The following is an 18,187-nucleotide window of genomic DNA, read 5'->3' on the forward strand; positions in this document are numbered from 1 at the left end:
CTAGCATATCTGAGAACCAGGACTGGGTAGAGGACAGGCTGGGTTGGGCTGCAACTTCAGCCAATTCACATTAGGGCCAGGACTAGGGGCAGGCTAAGCTGGGCTAGGCTGCAGCACCTACCAGCATGAGCTAGAACTGGGGGAGGCCAGGCTGAGCCACGCTGCAGCACACACCAGTGAGTGCTGAGGTGAGACATGGTAGACTAAAGACAGCACCCACCAGCACACATTACAGCCAGGGTTTGATACGGGGAGTGATAAGCCCAGTAGGAGTTGCTGCAGGAGCTCCCCTGCTGGGCCACTTCTCCTTCTGGTGAGCATGAGAGCTGGCACTTGTAGCCCTGCCCACCCCTCTCTGCTCCAACACCCATTTGGCCTGCATGTGAGCTGGGTTAGGGGAGAGCCAGGGTGGGCTAAGGGATTATATCCAATTTTGAAAACCTGCGATTCAAAATCTTACTATCTTCTATATTACTACTTTATACATATACATTTACTAATTTTTCCATTTGGACAATGAACAATTGTCTAAGAAATAAATTCTATGTAGAAATTGGAACTAATTTTATCTCCTCAAAATTTATGGCATTACGACATTTTCACTCTGGAATTAGAAGTTGTTCTATTTCTACAGTTCCCATTCTGAACATCTTCAATTCCATTTTAGGGAAAAAACAGCAAAAATCTTTCACACTAAATGTAATATATCAGTAAGATTCACACATTTAGAACTGTACTTTGTAAGCTTTCACTGCTTGAGGTAAGTTTCCCTTGCCCTAAACCTACTAGTAGTCTTTCACCAGCACATTGAAAGCAAATACAGTAACTCAGTCATATAACAGCATTGTCAATTTACACACATCATAATTCCTAAAAAGTCAGATTTACTTTGGCACCTCCCTAGAAGCTAAAATCCTCATGCAGTGATCAGGAAAGGGCATTGGAATTAAGAAATTCCAAAATTCCAATTTTACATTTTCCCCTCTTTGTTCCAATATGCAACAAATCTACATATGATATCATAAATGTCTAATAAATCTATGCTGAAAATGATAATGACTAAGAGGTACTGAGTATTTAACTTGTCCTAGACACTGCTAAAGATTGTATATTTAAGCCTTACAACAATTCTAGAATCCAGGTATCATTACTAATCTGTATTTTAAAGGCATGTGAGAAGTCAGGGAGATAATAGGAAGTGGCAACACTGATACTCAAAGACTGTCAGAAGAGTTGTGGAAAGCATTACATAGAATTAAATGTTAAGATTTGGAAATAGAGCCCAACAGTATGGCCTAATGGCTAAAGTCCTCGCTTTGCATGCCAGGATCCCATATGGCCGCCAGTTCTATTCCCGGCAGCTCCACTTCCCATCCAGCTCCCTGCTTGTGGCCTGGGAAAGCAGTTAAGGATGGCCCAAAGCCTTGGGACCCTGCACCCATGTGGGATACCCGGAAGAAGTTCCCGGCTCCTGGCTTCAGATCAGCATAGCATCGGCCGTTGTGTTCACTTGGGGAGTGAATCATCAGATGGAAGATCTTCCTCTCTGTCTCTCCTCCTCTCTGTATATCTGACTTTCCAATAAATAAATAAATCTTAAAAAAAAAAAAACAAAGATTTAGGAATAGGTTTTTTAAAAAAATGGTGAAATAAACATTCAAATACTCATTTATTTCAATACTATAATCACATATGCATTAAAATGTGGGAAGTATTTTAAGAGAGAAATACCTCTGATCCAATAAATAGCAAAATGTTTTCATATTTTATATCAGGTCATATTTTTAGCCTATAAGAAAGCAATCTGAAGTTTTAAAATTATTCTCATTATGTAAGAAATTTCTAAAAACAATCAAAAGTCAAAGCATTCAAGTCAGAAAAGGTAAAAACAATTAAATGACATTTTACTAAAATGCTTCCAAAATTGAAACAGTTTCATATATGACTATTAATTTTCTACAATTTGGAACAATGCATATTAGGATTTGATTAAGTTTTCATGAAGATCCAAACTAAATATGGACTTCATGACTTGTCTGACTTCATACTTTACAAATCCTGTTATAAGCATACCTTGGCAAAAAATACGGTGAGATGAGTTTCACTGCCAACAATCCAAATAGGAAATTTTGGAGATTTCAAGTAAGAACCAACCTAGAATAAACGTAGCAAAATAAAACAAATCAAAAGTTGAAACTACCTGTTAAATATCTGCCAAATAATACCTGAGACATAGCTAAGATGTCCAGTTCACATTTAAATGGAATAGTGCACTGTACCATAATGCCTGATCCACAGAGAATCAAATGCAAACCATAAACATGAATGCTCTAAAGACTGTCAATACTAAGCTCATACCACAGCTTTATGTAAGAACAATAGTACAGATTTACACAGCCAGAAACAAACACAGCCTAAAAATCATTCCTAACTTTGGTGAAAGTTCCTAGAGACAATGACCACTTCTATAATGCTATCATAATACCTGAAACTCTAAAGTTATAAGCTTAACAACTCTACATAACTTCATATTTTACATATTTTTTCAAAAATATGTAAAAATCCATCTTTACTGCCTGCATTCAAGATTAAATATGTAATATACAAACAAGTACAGTATCAAACATTTCAGAACATGATTTTCTGTGAAAAAACGAATACTCAATAAAACAGATTCATAAAACTCATGTTGCAATAATCAATTTATGAAACTCATGTTTACTATAATCAATTTCTTTTTTGAAAGATTTCTACTCAATTATTTTATCAATTTGAAAGAAAGATAAAGAGACAGAGCTCCCATCCTCTGGTTTGCTCCCCAAATGTCGACGGTGGCTGAGCCTTGAGCCAGGCAGAAGCCAAAATCCAATTTCCAAGGGTGTGGTGGGACCTGAATCATTACCTGCTGACTCATGGGGTACGAACCGGTAGGAATCTGCATCAGGAGCAGAGCACACGCTGGAACTCAGCTATTCTGATAGGAAATGTGGGTATCCCAAGCAGCGCCTAAACTGCTCCATCTGCAATAGCATAATCTCAGGGAACAGGTATCTTAACTTACAAAAAGCTAGTCTTACCAAATTGCTGATTTTTCTTTTCTCACAGATTTCCTATAATTGGAAAAGTCCAAGTGATTACTGACAACAATCAGGGCTAATACTATTCTCTATTTAGTCAGCAACCCTACTTCAATGACCACAATGGTCCTGTGGAATTTATCCTTATCACCAGAAAACATATTCTCTTTTATACTCATAAATGGGAAAATAGTATCTTTGTTCTATGCTAGGAGGGACACGTAATATGTGCTAATATGAAATGCTAAACTAGCAATGTTTAAAGGATAAAGGATAGACAGTAGGAAAGAATAAAAAAGAGAAAAGAAAATGGAAAAGCTCTGGGTAGTTTCAGAATAGGCTATCAGAGTGCTTCAATTTATACAAAAAGAATGTGAAAAAATGCACATGATTAGTGTCTGCCTTGAATATAGAGCCAGAAACAGAACTTCTGTTTTCTAAACCTGCCTCCGATGCTGGTGGCTTTCCATCATATTATGCTGCCTCTTGGGTGAACAGTGTAAATCTGGTTTAATTTCAAGTTCAGAAAATATTTGTATGTTTATACTCACATTTATATACAAGTGTGTACATACTTAAGATAGAAAACAAAAGGAGAGTAAGATTTCATAGAGTAGGATCAAAGAGCAAATGAATCCTCAACTCCTAAAACTTTTTGTAATAAAAACTAAATACTAAACAAGTGTAGTTGTTTCGAAAAAGTTTTGATTGTCCTTCAAAAAAATAAAAACGTACAATTACAATATGATAAAACAATTTTACTCCTATCTATATGGCAAAGAATTGAAAATACATGGTCACAAAAACATGCAGATGAATATAATAGTGATATGATAGCAGAAAATAGAAACAAGCAGAACATTGATCAAAGATGAATAGACAAAACTGGTAGGTTATATAGCAGAATATTTGGTCATAAAAAAGAATGAAATATTAATGCATGGGTAAACAGTGAAAACATCCCACATAAAGAAAACAGACAGAAAAGGCTACATAGCTTTTGACCCATTTATATAAAATGTCGAGGAGAGGCAAAACCATATAGAAAACGTGATGCCAGGGGCTGGAGATGAGGGTATTTAACTGCCAACGACCTTAGAGTTTCCAGGGTCAGAAAAACACCATGTAATTAGATACTGGGAATGATTGCACAGCCTTGTGAATATGATAAAACTCACAAAATTATACTTTTAAATGGCAAGTGTTATAGATGTGACTCACAGCCAGTATTCTCTCTTGGTGAGCATGCATGTGAATGTGTGTGTATGTCCGTGCAGAGACCGAAAGATTACTTCATGTAAACATGGTCAAAATTATAGGCAAAATGTTAAATAAATCTACTTGAGAGGCAGACAGACAGGAAGGGAGAGAGTGACAATCTTCGGCTTCAATCCCTCGATGGCAGCAGCAGCAGAGGTGGGGCTGGGCAGGGCCAGGCTGGGCCAAAGGAGGAATGCAATACAGCTCTCCCTTGTAAGCAGAAACCCAGTTAGGTGAGCCATCATTGCTGCCTTTGAGGGGCCACATTGACAGGAAGCTCAAATCAACAGTAAATACAGATACTGCAGGTATGCCAATATTTCAGGTACTCAGCCAACTATGCATCTCAAAGAAGCTTGCTACACTATCAGAGAACAGGGAAGTGTTTAGATTTATAAAACCATATACACACATATTTTATAAAACCATATATTTATAAAGCCATATATACATTTTATAAAACCATATATACATCTAAAAACATATACACACCCAGATTTACTTTGTACTTAATATGCAAGAAAAGACTGAGCAAATCTGAGCATCTGAGAGGATACCAGTGAGACTGGACCTAACAACAAGAAAGAACAACGCAACTGACAGCACAGTGTCCAGATGATCAGGATGTTACAGGCTACATGGAAAATGTTACCAATCATAAAATCTCCACGCCATGTCCTCCTTCAAAACACCTGGCCACAGTTCATGTGTACATACACATCTACTTTTAGGACGTGTGTGTGCATGCACACGTGTACTGTGTTAAAGGGACACAGATGGATGCCTGTTTGTGTCCTAGCTGCTTTACTTCCTGATGCAGTCCCCCACTTATGGCAGCAGTGGGTGACTCATGTCACGTCCTTGAGAACCTGCACCCAGGTGGGAGACCAAAAAGAGGCTCCTGGCTTTCAGCTTCATACCAGCTGAGCTCTGGCCATTTGCTGCCATTGGACCAGCAGATGGAAGACCTTCTCTCTGAAGAAATCCCACCTTTCAAACAAGAATAAATATATCTAAAAAAATAAGTAAATAACAAAATTAGATTGCTGTCTTTGTCAAAATCATGGGATGTTCTTAAGTGCAAACCAATGGTGGTTTAGTATTATCCAGTGGTTATTTCAGAAACAACAGGGATGCAAAAATGAAAGCTTTATTGCCATTCCAAAATTCAGCACACATGTTAAAGAATTTATAAAATTAATGTTGTGAAATGTTTGGGGATATTTTAGTGTGAAATCATTTTTCAGATGAAAGAGTTAAAAGCTCAAATTCCAGGCATTTTAGTCAATTATCTCATTACCTAATAAAGTATTATCAGTTGTTTTGATAAAGCACATTTTTTTGTTCATTAAAAAAAAAAAACCTTTCTTTTACCTTAGTTAACCAAAAAACTTATTTATATTTAGCCATTGATGTATTTATTTTTCTTCTACAAATTTTTGGATTCAGCCAGCCTTCTCCCCACTCCCAACACCAATAGATCTAGCAGAGGAAAGAGTATGATCGACTAGCTTGCTAGCTACGCTTAAGAAGATACCTATTTAAGGTGAGAACCTGAAAGGACATGAACAGAGGGGTATATAGTAATAGTAAGCTAAAACAGGGACAAAAATAATGTCCAGGAATTAGTCAGGGAAATAAAAACATCAAAGTACTTCAAAAATTATTTTACCTTACAATATCTTAAAGCTTCCATTAATGTCAAGAATCCCACAGATGCTTGTTCATGTATACCAAGAAGTTCTGTAAAAAAATTAAAACACAGTATTGTATTAGTATATATATAAACCTGAAAAGTACTTGTATGCATATACCTAAGGGTAATTCAAAATTTCTGGGGAAAAAAAATCAGATTAAATGACAGGCTTATTTTGGTGCATAGTGTCTTCATAATATATTATTTCACACTAATTTTTTGAAGACCCCTAAGCACAAATTCCAAACTTTTTTTGCATCAAAATATATTGATCTTCTAGTTTCTTCTTTCCATGACCTTTCTAATCTGTGTTTACTTATTTGACAGGTTCAGAGAAAGACAAAGAGTACAACAATGTGCTCCCATCAGCCACTTCACTCCTTCAAATGCCCACTACGCCAGGGAGCCTCAGGGAGCACAACTGCAAGCTGGAAACCCAATCCAAACCTTTGCAGGAGGCGGGATCCAGTGAGATCTAGGCTTTGCATTAGCAGGAAGCCACAATCAACAGCTGGAGATGGGCAGGAAGCCCAGGCCTCTAACATGGGATGTAGCACCTCACTGCTAGGCCAAACGCCTGCTCCTTACTATAGCACGACTTCCACTCAAAGCTGTGCTTGTCTTTGTGGAACTGCAGCTATGGAAAGCCTGACATTTGTTCTCCTGTTACAAAAATTTCCCACACACTCATTAACAGGTTACACCAATTCTTCATGCATTACTACTTAATCTAAATGCTATTAGACAAGGTGAGTAAACCTGATACTTCAGATTATTCAATATATTTGGAAAAATTTATATCCAATATTAACTTTTAAAAGAATATTTTCTCTGAACTGCAGGGAACTCATGGCAAAAATAAAGAAAACAATATTCAATATTCTTGCAAAATTGTAACTGACTTTGATTTTGAAAAACAAATGGCTATGCTAGTAAGCAGGGAAATGTGACAATGGGGAGCATAGGAGATTCTGTGCCATCCTTCTTCCCTGTGAACAGTTTACTTACTAGATGGACACAAAATGATCTCTGTCTTATAAGGCCTAAGAATTATTACATACACATGTGCGTGCGCACAAACACACATGAAGGTATGAAAGCAACAGCTTACAGTGTAAAAGAAGCATCCACAGAAGTGGTAACATTTGAATTCAATCTTAAAACACATGTCGGAGTTTTCCAGCCCCGCAAAAAAAGGCAAGAAGAGAACCCAAAGCAGAGGAAATAATCAGGAATGAGAAGCCAATGTAATCAAAGAATGAGGAATTTGTTAAAGCTTCTTTAGACATTTTTAGCCTGGGGAACCTGATAAATAGCAATTAAGTAAAAGAAATAATTTGGAAAAAGTAGATATGGAATATTGTGAAGAAAGAAGAAAGTATTCGGTTGTAGAGAAATGAGGAGGTTGGCACTTTTAGAAATAGTAGCAAGAAAGGGACAAACTGGAAATACAGCAAATCTGGGACTGGATATGGAAATCTGGGAATCACCAGCACAGTAAAAAATTATTATGAATGTGGGTAAGACAGAACCAAGAATAGAGAATAAAAAGTTAACAGATTATTATGTAACAGAAATGCAACTATGATGATCCTATCTTCTTATAGGTTTGTATCCTTTTCACAATCTGATTATGTTTCTGTGAGAATATTATGTCTCTCAACCAATTAAATAGTTAAGAATAATAACTAGCAACCTACCGTATATATTTTGCCGTATATATCCTAAGGAACAACATCTAGATAGTTTAATTTTGAGGGGTGTGTAAGTCAAAGTTGATCAAAGGTATCTGTATTTCATTGCTAGCTTCTTACAAAAATAAAAGGATTGTGATGTGGACTCATCTGAGTCCACACAACCCTCTTCTCAGGATACATGAGACCAAAATGATTTTCAAAGTCATTTAATTACTTTTAAGAAATTACTTTTATAATTACCTTTTTTTATTTCTCATAATTTTACAGTAGACTTTTATCAAAGCTAAATGTGCTATACTATAACAGACTGAATTCATAAGTAGAAATAAAAGCCCAGCTATGCCCCTGCACTTATGAGGCAGATATTAAAGAAATTTCAAAACTATTTGAAGATGTCACTTTCCACTGGTTATTTTGTTTCAGAAATTTATATTTTTTAAAATAAACATCTTGTTTATGCAAGGGTACTTCAAAAGACTCAAGGCAAGATGGGATTAAAATTCTGTTGCAAAAACTGATAAAAATCAGGCATAGTTTTTTTCACTACTTGCTTTTTCTTTCATGAACTTCTTGAAGATTCTTGTATGAATGGATTTCAAAACTGTTTTTTACTGAAACAAACATTTTCAAATTGCATTTTCCAGTAACTTTTTAAGTATTTACATATTATTATTTTAAAAATCACTTCATATTTTTAAATATGTCTGTCTTAATTTATAACATAAAACTTGCTTATCTTTTTTTGCTTCTAATTTATGTAAGTAAACCTCTTTAGTTTCTTCAGTAATTTTTATGAGTATAAAGTTCAAGAACGAAAAAGTCTGAGTCTTGGGATTAGATCATTCAAAGGCAAGCAACTGACTGGAGAAACATCCAAAACAGGAATAGAAACTTTAGTTTTGGAAACCTTTTTTCTCTGTTTCTGAAACATAAAAAGTACTGAATATTTTAGTTCTAGGAATACGTATATTGAGGAATTTAATTTCTAAAGTGAATTACCACCACCTAGTGTTATAATTAAATACTACATCATCTATTTCCTAAGAATTTTAAACAAATGTCTAGAATAAAATACTAGAATAAGATTACATTACTAAATATAATAAACTAATTACTCCTATTAGGTCAGTAATTATGTGCTTAGTTATCAAGTTTGGATAATGAATTTTTTAAAAGATTTATTTATTTTTATTGGGAAGCCAAATTTACAGAGAGGAGGAAAGAAAGAGAGGAAAAGATCTTTCATCTGCTGGTTCACTCCCCCAAACAGCCACAAAGGCCAGAGCAGAGCCAATCTGAAGCCAGGAAGTAGGAGCTTCTTCTGGGTCTCCAAGGAGGGAGCAAGGTTCCCAGGACTTGAACTACCCTCTGCTGCTTTCCCAGACCATAAGGAGGAAGCTAGATTCAGGTGGAGCAGCTGGGACATAAACTGTTACTTAAAGAGAAGGATTAGCCTGTTGACCTATGGTGCTAACCCTTGGAAAATAACATTTTAATATCCATTTTGGAAAAACAATTTTTATACCACTCTATAATACATTAAGGATATAACTCTCTCACATTATAAATCATAGCATTTTCACTAAGTCTCAAAGTCTACATTTACAGGAAATACTAATAATTTCATTACTATACTAAAAATTTAGTTGGCAATATCTGCTTGTTAACACAAAAAACAAAGTAAAATGAATCATGCAGACTCATCCAATTTTTGACTAAGTATCCAGAAGTGGTATGTATTAAATCAAGTACAATTAGCACCAAAAACAAGGATTATATTCTTCAGCCTAATTACAAATTGGTTTTATTCTTTAAATCCACAACTGAAATATGTATCTTACAGTATATAACATGCTATTTTGAAATCCGCATACATTGGGGAATTACCACCAAAGTGCTAATTAAAATACACATTGCCTCACACACTATTCTAGAGTACATAAAATCTGCTTTCTAGGTGGTTTCCAAAATGCAATTTTTTAAACTATACTCGCCATCCTTACAAAACCTTGAATCTATTTCTTCTAACAGATATTTTGTGCCCTCTGACAGCTACCTCAATTCTGGCCTTCCCTATCCCTAATAACTACTATTTTATGCCTCCATGAATTTGCTTCTATGAACTTATCATTTTTAGATTATTTCATTATATTTTAAAACTTTGTTTTCTTGACCTATCACTTAAGATCATCATGATTAGTCCCTACTCTGCTGTATCTGTTTGAGACAGTGATCCCAACTGCGTCTCTATCTGCAGAATGTTAGATTGTTGAACACACCGGGTTCTTTAAGTTTTCTTTCCACTCCACTCTCTTCTCAACAGTGACTACAGAAATTTCTTTTGAACTTTCAAATTTGGTGCTAATTTACAAACAAAGTAACTGTACTACATTTATCTTAACAATACACCCTGAGTGCCAGGCATTGGAAAGAACAATAGTAACTATAACGGAGGAGAACAAAGATAATACAGAAAAACACAGATGAGTAGATCCACTCAAAGGCACCTTAACAATCATGTGTAAAAGAACAGAGTAGGTTTTATCAGGCAACCTGGTAACAATTCAATGAATATTTGAAAATAAAAACATTCAGGAAAAATAACACTTAATCCTTTCTTATATTAATTTGGATAAAATATTTGTACTTTTCAAATATGTATACAACTTAGCCAATTAATTGTAACTCATTTTAATTAATAAATATTATAGCTCAAAAACAATCTTAATTGTAACAGCACAGATTTTATCTTTTTCTTCTCTCATAATTGAGATATTACTATGGCTAGGAATCACCACACAGATAATTTCAATTTGTATATAATTCTTAAATACTAAAAATTTAAAAATCTTTATCATTACGATTCTTTTTTTTTTAAGTTACTGCAGTTACTTTCCAGCTTCAAATTTGGAGGCAAGTTTTCCTTAAGAGGATATCAAGTATTGCTATCTCTAATTCTTGATAATCTGGGTTGATGCTGTGGCTCAACAGACTAATCCTTCTACCGTCAACTGCCACCACCCCAACTGGATGCAGATTCATACCCAGCTACTCCACTTCCCATCAGCTTCCTGCTTATGACCTGGGAAGGCAGCAGAGGATGATCCATGTCCTTGGGACCTTGCTCTCACGTAGGAAACCAGGAAGAGGCTCCTGTCTCCTAGCTTAGGATCAGCTCAGTTCTAGCCAGTGTGGCCATTTGGGGTATAACCCAGCAGATGAAAAATCTTCCTCTCTGTCCCTCCTTCTCTGTAAACCTGCCTTTCCAATAAAAGTATATCTTTTAACAAAATGCTGATAAGCTGCAATATTAAGTCCCACTTGTTCATCACTTGATAGTAGGTATACTACCAACTCAAATTTTCAATCTTCCATGGCACATTAACACATTTATTAGGAAAGCTATACTGTCACCACCAAACATGTGACAGAGTACACACAATAATGAAGGAGTTATTTTCTTTAGGAAACAATTCTACTAAAGGAGAACATGAAAATAACTGAAAAAGTTCAGGACACATCAAATGCACAATGATGACTTCAAATTGCCTTTTAAATGCTTTCCATTGGCCCGGCGCGGTGGCGCAAGTGGTTAAGGTCCTCGCCTTGCACGCCCAGGATCCCATATGGGCACCGGTTCTGATCCCGGCAGCCCCGCTTCCCTTCCAGCTCCCTGCCTGTGGCCTGGGGAAGCAGTCAAGGACGGCCCAAGGCCTTGGGAACCTGCACCCGCGTGGGAGACCCAGAAGAGGCTCCTGGCTTTGGATCGGCATAGTATCGGCCCGTTGTGCTCACTTGGGGAGTGAATCATCGGATGGAAGATCTTCCTCTCTGTCTCTCCTCTCTGTATATCCGCCTTTCCAATAAAAAAATAATAAAAATAAATCTTTAAAAAAAAAATGCTTTCCATCACAAGATAGAGTAATGCCCAACTCTACCCATGGAATTAACATTAAGCTGACACCTAAGACAGAATCTTTTGTAATCAACATCCCATTACTTTTTGGTTGCATTCAAAATGACCAAAGAGTAAGTGACAAAAGTTATTTACACTTTAAAAATGGAATAAAGAATGATTATTTTTTAAAATATGTTTACAGAGCTACTAAAAAAAAAAACTTGTATTTACTAATCAGTTAATTCCTCAAGATTACACAAGAAAAGGCCGGGATAATTGGCATGACACAGAAAATAATATTACCCAGACATGGCTTCTTTCTCTTCTGTTTCATCAGTTTTTTCCCCTATGCATCACAAGTACATCCACACTGAATTAATTAGGCCAAAGAGACTACAATATTGATTGATACTAAAAAATAACAAAGCAACCTTTGTTTCTGAATGAGTTGACATCTCTAATACCACAAAATTAAGAATGTTATAATAAAAATAATTTGCACATATATCAAAGAGTAACTACAAAATGCCCTGTAAAAATCCCAGGGAATTTCTTCAAAATAGAAAAAGCTAAATCAAAGAAAGCTTCAACTCAGATTACACGCAGAAGTACAAAATGAAGACAGATAGCAGATACAAGGGACGTATCACAAAAGATTTAGAGAAGCTGGGCACGGAGTTTGGAGTGTATTATAACTGCATCCGGAATCCAACCATCAAATGGTTTTAAACAGGACAGAAACTTTATCTGACTGTTTTAAAAGTGCCACTCTAGCCTCTGGGAAAAACTGAGGGAGTGAGAAAAAATATAGTTAGGGTGATTTAGTTCTTTTGCAGTTTATACATCCTCTCAAAGAAGGGAAAATTAGTTTTATTAGCTAAAGCAGAATAAAGTACATGGATACAGAATTCACATGATTTGCATGATAAACATGAATTTTTACTAAAAATATTCAAAACAATCAATGGAAAGAATATTGTAAATACACAATTTTTTTGAAATATCTAAATTTAATATACCTTTAATCTAAATCCTTTTTTTTTTATTATACAACATTTTATTGTGTGTATCTAATAGCCTGAGAAAGAACATAGGAATGAGACAGTGATTACTAAGGTTCAAAAGACATAGGAAGAAAGTTTTAAAAATACATACAAAGGAATATTTTGGAACAAGTTTTCTGTTTGGTATTACATTAATAGTGGTATATTTCAATAACTGATCAAAATTATAAGATATATATCTCATATCAGTGATTTTTTTTACATTTTATTATTATTAATACCATTTTATGATACAGTTCCATATTCCGTTATCCCCTCCCAATTTCCTCCCCACCACCTACTTCCTCTATATCATTACTAAAGTATAGTTCTTCATACACAGTCATATGTTCATCATTGCGGGCATGGACAATGGCAGAGAGTCCAGCATCCTATTGTCAAGATATAGCACACAGTTTCATTTTAAGTCCATCTTTGTCTGGAAGTAGAAATGCATACTACACTGCATCCTCACATCTGGATGTTAGTCTCCATTTCACAGCTACTGTACATCCCCTTAAATGAAAAGTCATAATACAAAATCAACAATAGAAATTTACAATGCCATGAAGTTAAATGACTTATTACTAGACATGACACTCTCCATTACACAGCTACTACACATCCCCCTAATGAAAATCCACAAAACAAAATCAACATCACGAAGAAAAAAAGAAATTAACAACACCAAGGTTCCCAACGCTTTGAGCCATCCTCCATTGTTTTCCCAAGACATAAGTAGGGAGATGGATGAAAGTTGAGCAGCCAGGACATGAACCTGGCATCCATCGGGATTCTGGCACTTACTGGTGGGAGGATTAGCCACTTAAGCCATCGTACTGGGCCCCTGAGTTATGTCTGTTCTACTTCTGACCCCGCTCCCTGTAAATGTGCCAGGGAAGTCAGTTAAGACAGCCCTGGTACCTAGGTTCCTACCACCACATGGGAGAACTACATGCAATTCCAGGCTCATGGGTTAGGCCTGGCCCATCTTTTACCGTTGCAACCATCTGGGTATTGAACCAATTGATGGAAAATATCTATCTGCCTCTCTGCCTTTCCAACACACAAATCAATTTTTAAGAATATGCTAGATACAAGAAAAGAAAATATTTAAGTACTGGTACTTAAACATGGCAGTTGGTACTGTTAATAAATGGCTGCTACTGATACACAAAGCACATTCTTATTATCAGCTGCAATTATTCTAAAGTAAATGAAACACCATTTTCCTCAACTAAAACATATGCATGTCTTCTAGCAACTTGTCATGATATTTCACATTAATTGTGTCAACAGGTTTTGCTTGAAAAACCCAGCAGTCATTTGTGCTTTATCCTCATATATCTAATTTGTTGCCGAATCCTAGACTCAACACTCATGAATTCTTTTATAAGTAGAATGGCACACACAAGCCACTGTATTACAACAGAAAAGGATAAACCTTGTGTTTGTCAAAATGTTAGAATGTTTACATCTTTGCTGCTTTGACTTGGGGCAAATCAACAAGTTATTGGAGCCTCATTTTTCAACAATATATTGAGATCAAAGATACTACATCCAACATATATTGTCAGACTTCTGTCACCCACATGGGGGATATGGATGGAGTTCCAAGCTCCTAGCTAATGTGATCGTTTACGGAGTGATCAAAAGGATAGAAGATCTCTATCACTCTGCTTTTCAAATAATATCCAACAAAAAAACAAACACTGTCACAAAACACACATATACTAATTCTTCTGTTGCCATGTCTATTACCACTTTATTACTTCTCATCTGTGCAGGTGTCAAGGTTTAGTTCTGAATTTGTCGTTCTACCCAATCGCTTCCCTCACAGTTCATATTTTGGGTTTACAAGAGCTACATTACTTCATTGCTCCATGCTTTTAGTGACTCGCTCTTCTTAACGCTGGTCAACTAGCTTAAACTTGTGAATATTTACGACCCTATGGGACCCTAAATCAATTTTATGCTCATAATCTCTCTTTTTTATTGATTTCCTTCACAAATCCAATTCTATTGTTTTTATTTTTTTTAAAGATTTATTTTTATCACAAAGTCAGATATACAGAGAGGAAGAGAGACAGAGAGGAAGATCTTCCGTCTGATGATTCACTCCCCAAGTGACCACTACTGCTGCTGCTGTGCTGATCTGAAGTCAGGAGCCAGCAACTCCTCCAGATCTCCAACACGAGTGTAGGGTCTCAAGGCTTTGGACCATCCTCGATGGCTTTCCCAGGCCACAAGCAGGGAGCTTGCCAGAAGTGGAGATGTCGGGATTAGAACTAGCACCAATATGGGATCCCAGCAAGTTCAAGGCAAGCACTATAGCAGCTAGGCCACTGCGCCGGGCCTTCCCCACTGCTTTTAAAACATGACTGCACATGTAACCCTTACTAGGACAAATTGTAAATTTTATGTTCAGATCTTACAACCTAGAGACTGTAATTTAATGGGCCCAGTGGAGTCGGAGCATTAACATATTATTAAGTTCTCCAATTAAAGAAGGTATTACTTCCATATTTTAAAAGAAGGAAAGTAAAGATCAGTGATTTCCCTAATGATGGATTTCGTTACTCATTTGAGAGGCAGAGCAACAGAGAAAGAAAAACAGAGCGAAGAGATTGAGAAATCTCCATTTGCTGATTTATTCCTCACACATCAATAACTGAGGGTAGATTAGGTGGAAGCCAGGAGCCAGGAATTCACCCAGGACCCCACAAGGGTGGCAGGGATTCAAGCACTTGGGCCATCATGCCTTCCCATGGGCATTAGCAGAAAGCTGTATTGAATGCATTGCAGCCAGGACACTCCAACAGGATGCTGGCCTCATGTAACAATTTAACTTGTGCCACTGAGCCAGCCCCAAACCATTAAGTCTTTATTTTCACTTTCAATACCACATACTTACTCCTTGTATGTAACAGAAGGTAAGTTCAATAAATGATGAATTAATCTAAAGATTTTGCAGCATGGTGACTAAAACCACACCCACATTCATGTCAACACCCATCCAATTCCTTTTATTTTGCAAGGTAATTATCCCAAAGTGATTGCTCAGTGGTGATATTTTTTTTAGAAATATTTAGAAAACCATACAGAGCAAAATCTTACCATTTAAGGTAATATTCACGAAACAGAAGAAGAGTTTATATATAACAAACAAACCTTCAAGCATTGGTTAATGTATACTGCAACAACTTCCCATGGCATAAATATTCTATGGCAAAAAGGGCCTACCAGTCTATGGATATGAGAGGCAAGGTGTCTATAAAGTCTACTAAGAGGATAATTTTGGTTTAGCTGTAGATAAGGCCTGAATCTATAGAATGTGAAGAAAGGTGGACCATGACAGAAGCAAATGCCACAGCAATCCACAAAGACAGAGTAGAGAGTTATAGCTTAGCGTTTGGTAGAACAAGGAGGTAGGCTAAGTAGCATACGACATTTCAACCAAATTTCTCTAATCTGAAATGACATGAGGATGCAGAAAACACCAAGAGAAAGAGAAAGGGAGAAAGCAGTGAAAGGAGGTGCCTAAAAACAAACAAAAAACCTTCCTACTCCTCAGGAGAAACTGGCAGGATTAAATGCTTCTGTTACTAAACAGAATGGCAGTTTAAGAAAGAGAGGAGCAATCTGCATAGTTATTTGTCCAAAAATGTAACTCAGTTTTGACATTTACCAGAAATCAGCAAAACTAGTTTCTCAAACTAATCACACCACTAAGTGAATGATACTGCACAAGTTACCCGATACAGGGAAAAATCAATTTTTGAATTTCTTACACAGAAAAAAACGCAGATTTGAATTGAAATAGAGCAATTTTTAGACTTCCATTAGGTTACTGATTTTTCCCTTAATACTAAATCCTTTTATGTTTCTATTAATTATTTAACTAGAATTTAACAAAAATTAAAATTAAGATGAACAATCATTTGAAAATGGGAATAAAAAGTGGTGACTTACGTTTCCAAATGTGATCTGCCATTTAGTGACAGTTTTATCTAATTATCATTTGGGGAAAAAAGCCTATTAAATTTGTTAGCCACAGACACTTTGAAATTTCATGTACTATAGCACATACTTCAGTAAGAGGTACATGGTATTCGAAGTAAATGCAATGATTAATAAATGAATGACTTTAGACTGACTTGAGAGTAACAAATTGAAGGTCAGATTCCAACATCATCTGGCGCTCTGGAGGACCAGGGTAGATGTGTGACAGACTAGGCTGGGTCTCAGCCCTTACTGAACCATGTGTGAGCTGTATGGGAGTATGGAAGAGCCGTGGCTGGGTTGAAACATCCAACAGTAAGAACCAGACTGGGTTGAAGGCCAGTCAGGAACAGCCACTGTTCCTGCTAGGACAAAAGGTGAACTGAGTAGGGCTGACCATGGACCCACTGGTATGCGCGAAATCTGGCACTGGGAGAATTTCTGATGGAGGAGCCTGGACTTCTCTGGCAAAACACAATCCCTGCAGGTAAGCGCAAAAAGCACAATAGGAAACAGCCCAAACAGGCAATGGAAATTATCCCACTGGCCTACTCATGGCATGGGTTGGGGGCAGACCAGGCTGAACCTGTTCACATCACCCGCTGGCGAATCCAAGCACCAGAACAGAGTGTGGGTCGCGCCAGGTTCAGTTGAGACACATACCAGTACACATTAAGGAATGCCAAGGTGAGATGAGCCGTACCAGATGTGGTTGCAGCGCCCAAACAGCACATGTGACAATCAGGGGGAGGAGGCAAAGCCGGCAGGGGAATGTGGGCTCCCCTGCTGGACAACTACTTCCACTGGAAAGTGTGAGTTGGGATGGGGGCAGATCAGACTAGGCAGGGCCATAACACCTGTGGGCCTCATGTGAGCGAGATAAGGGAAGGGCTATGGTGAGCTGACTGTTCCAACTGGTGCAAGCAAAAATTAGAGTGGGTGAGGGCTTGGCCACATTAGCTGGCAGAGGCCGGCACTGGGAGCCAATTCTGTCAAGTCAAATGCCAGAACCTCCTGGAGAGTGCCTAATCTGGGAGTCGGTGTAGCCTAGTAGGGAAATCGTGGGCACCTTCCTCGGGGCTGCCACTCTCACTGGAGAGCAGGAAAGCCAGGAGAGGGGCAGGGGTGGCCGGACAGAAAAGCACCTGCCAGTAGGCGTGTGGGCTGGATAGTAGGTTGGTTGGGTTGAACTAGGCTTCAATGCCCACTGACATGTACGAGAGCTAAATTGGATGTGGGACAGACTGGACAAGCCTGCGGTACACACTGGCAAGCATGGGAACCAGGGCAGGGAGCAGGCCTGGTGGGGGTTATGGGGAGTCGCCCCAACTAGGCTGCAGCTCCAACTGGTTTGCGTCAGGACTGAATATGGAGTGGGTAGGATCAAGCTGCACTGCAATACCCGTTGGTTCCAGTGCAAGACAGAAATGGAAACAGAACTGACCCAGCGATTGCAACGACCAGCATGTGTATAAGCCGATTGGTGTGATGGACAGTGTTGGACTCTGTACAAG

General features: G+C 37.4%; 1 protein-coding gene across 4 annotated transcripts in view; it reads right to left on the reverse strand.

Moving 5' to 3' along the window:
* MINDY3 (MINDY lysine 48 deubiquitinase 3) overlaps positions 1-18,187 on the reverse strand; it is an 82,508-nt gene that overhangs the window by 35,487 nt on the left and 28,834 nt on the right. For all 4 annotated transcript variants that reach the window (XM_040968321.1, XM_040968324.1, XM_040968323.1 and 1 more), the window contains 2 exons: positions 6,010-6,080; positions 2,074-2,154 (listed from right to left, as the gene is read on the reverse strand). In XM_040968321.1, coding sequence (XP_040824255.1) covers positions 2,074-2,154; positions 6,010-6,080 — 152 coding nt within the window. The remainder of the gene's footprint in view (positions 1-2,073; positions 2,155-6,009; positions 6,081-18,187) is intronic.

The sequence above is a fragment of the Ochotona curzoniae genome, unplaced genomic scaffold, assembly GCF_017591425.1.
Source record: "Ochotona curzoniae isolate NIBS_2020 unplaced genomic scaffold, NIBS_Ocur_1.0 scaffold_4683, whole genome shotgun sequence".
Classification (NCBI taxonomy): domain Eukaryota; kingdom Metazoa; phylum Chordata; class Mammalia; order Lagomorpha; family Ochotonidae; genus Ochotona; species Ochotona curzoniae.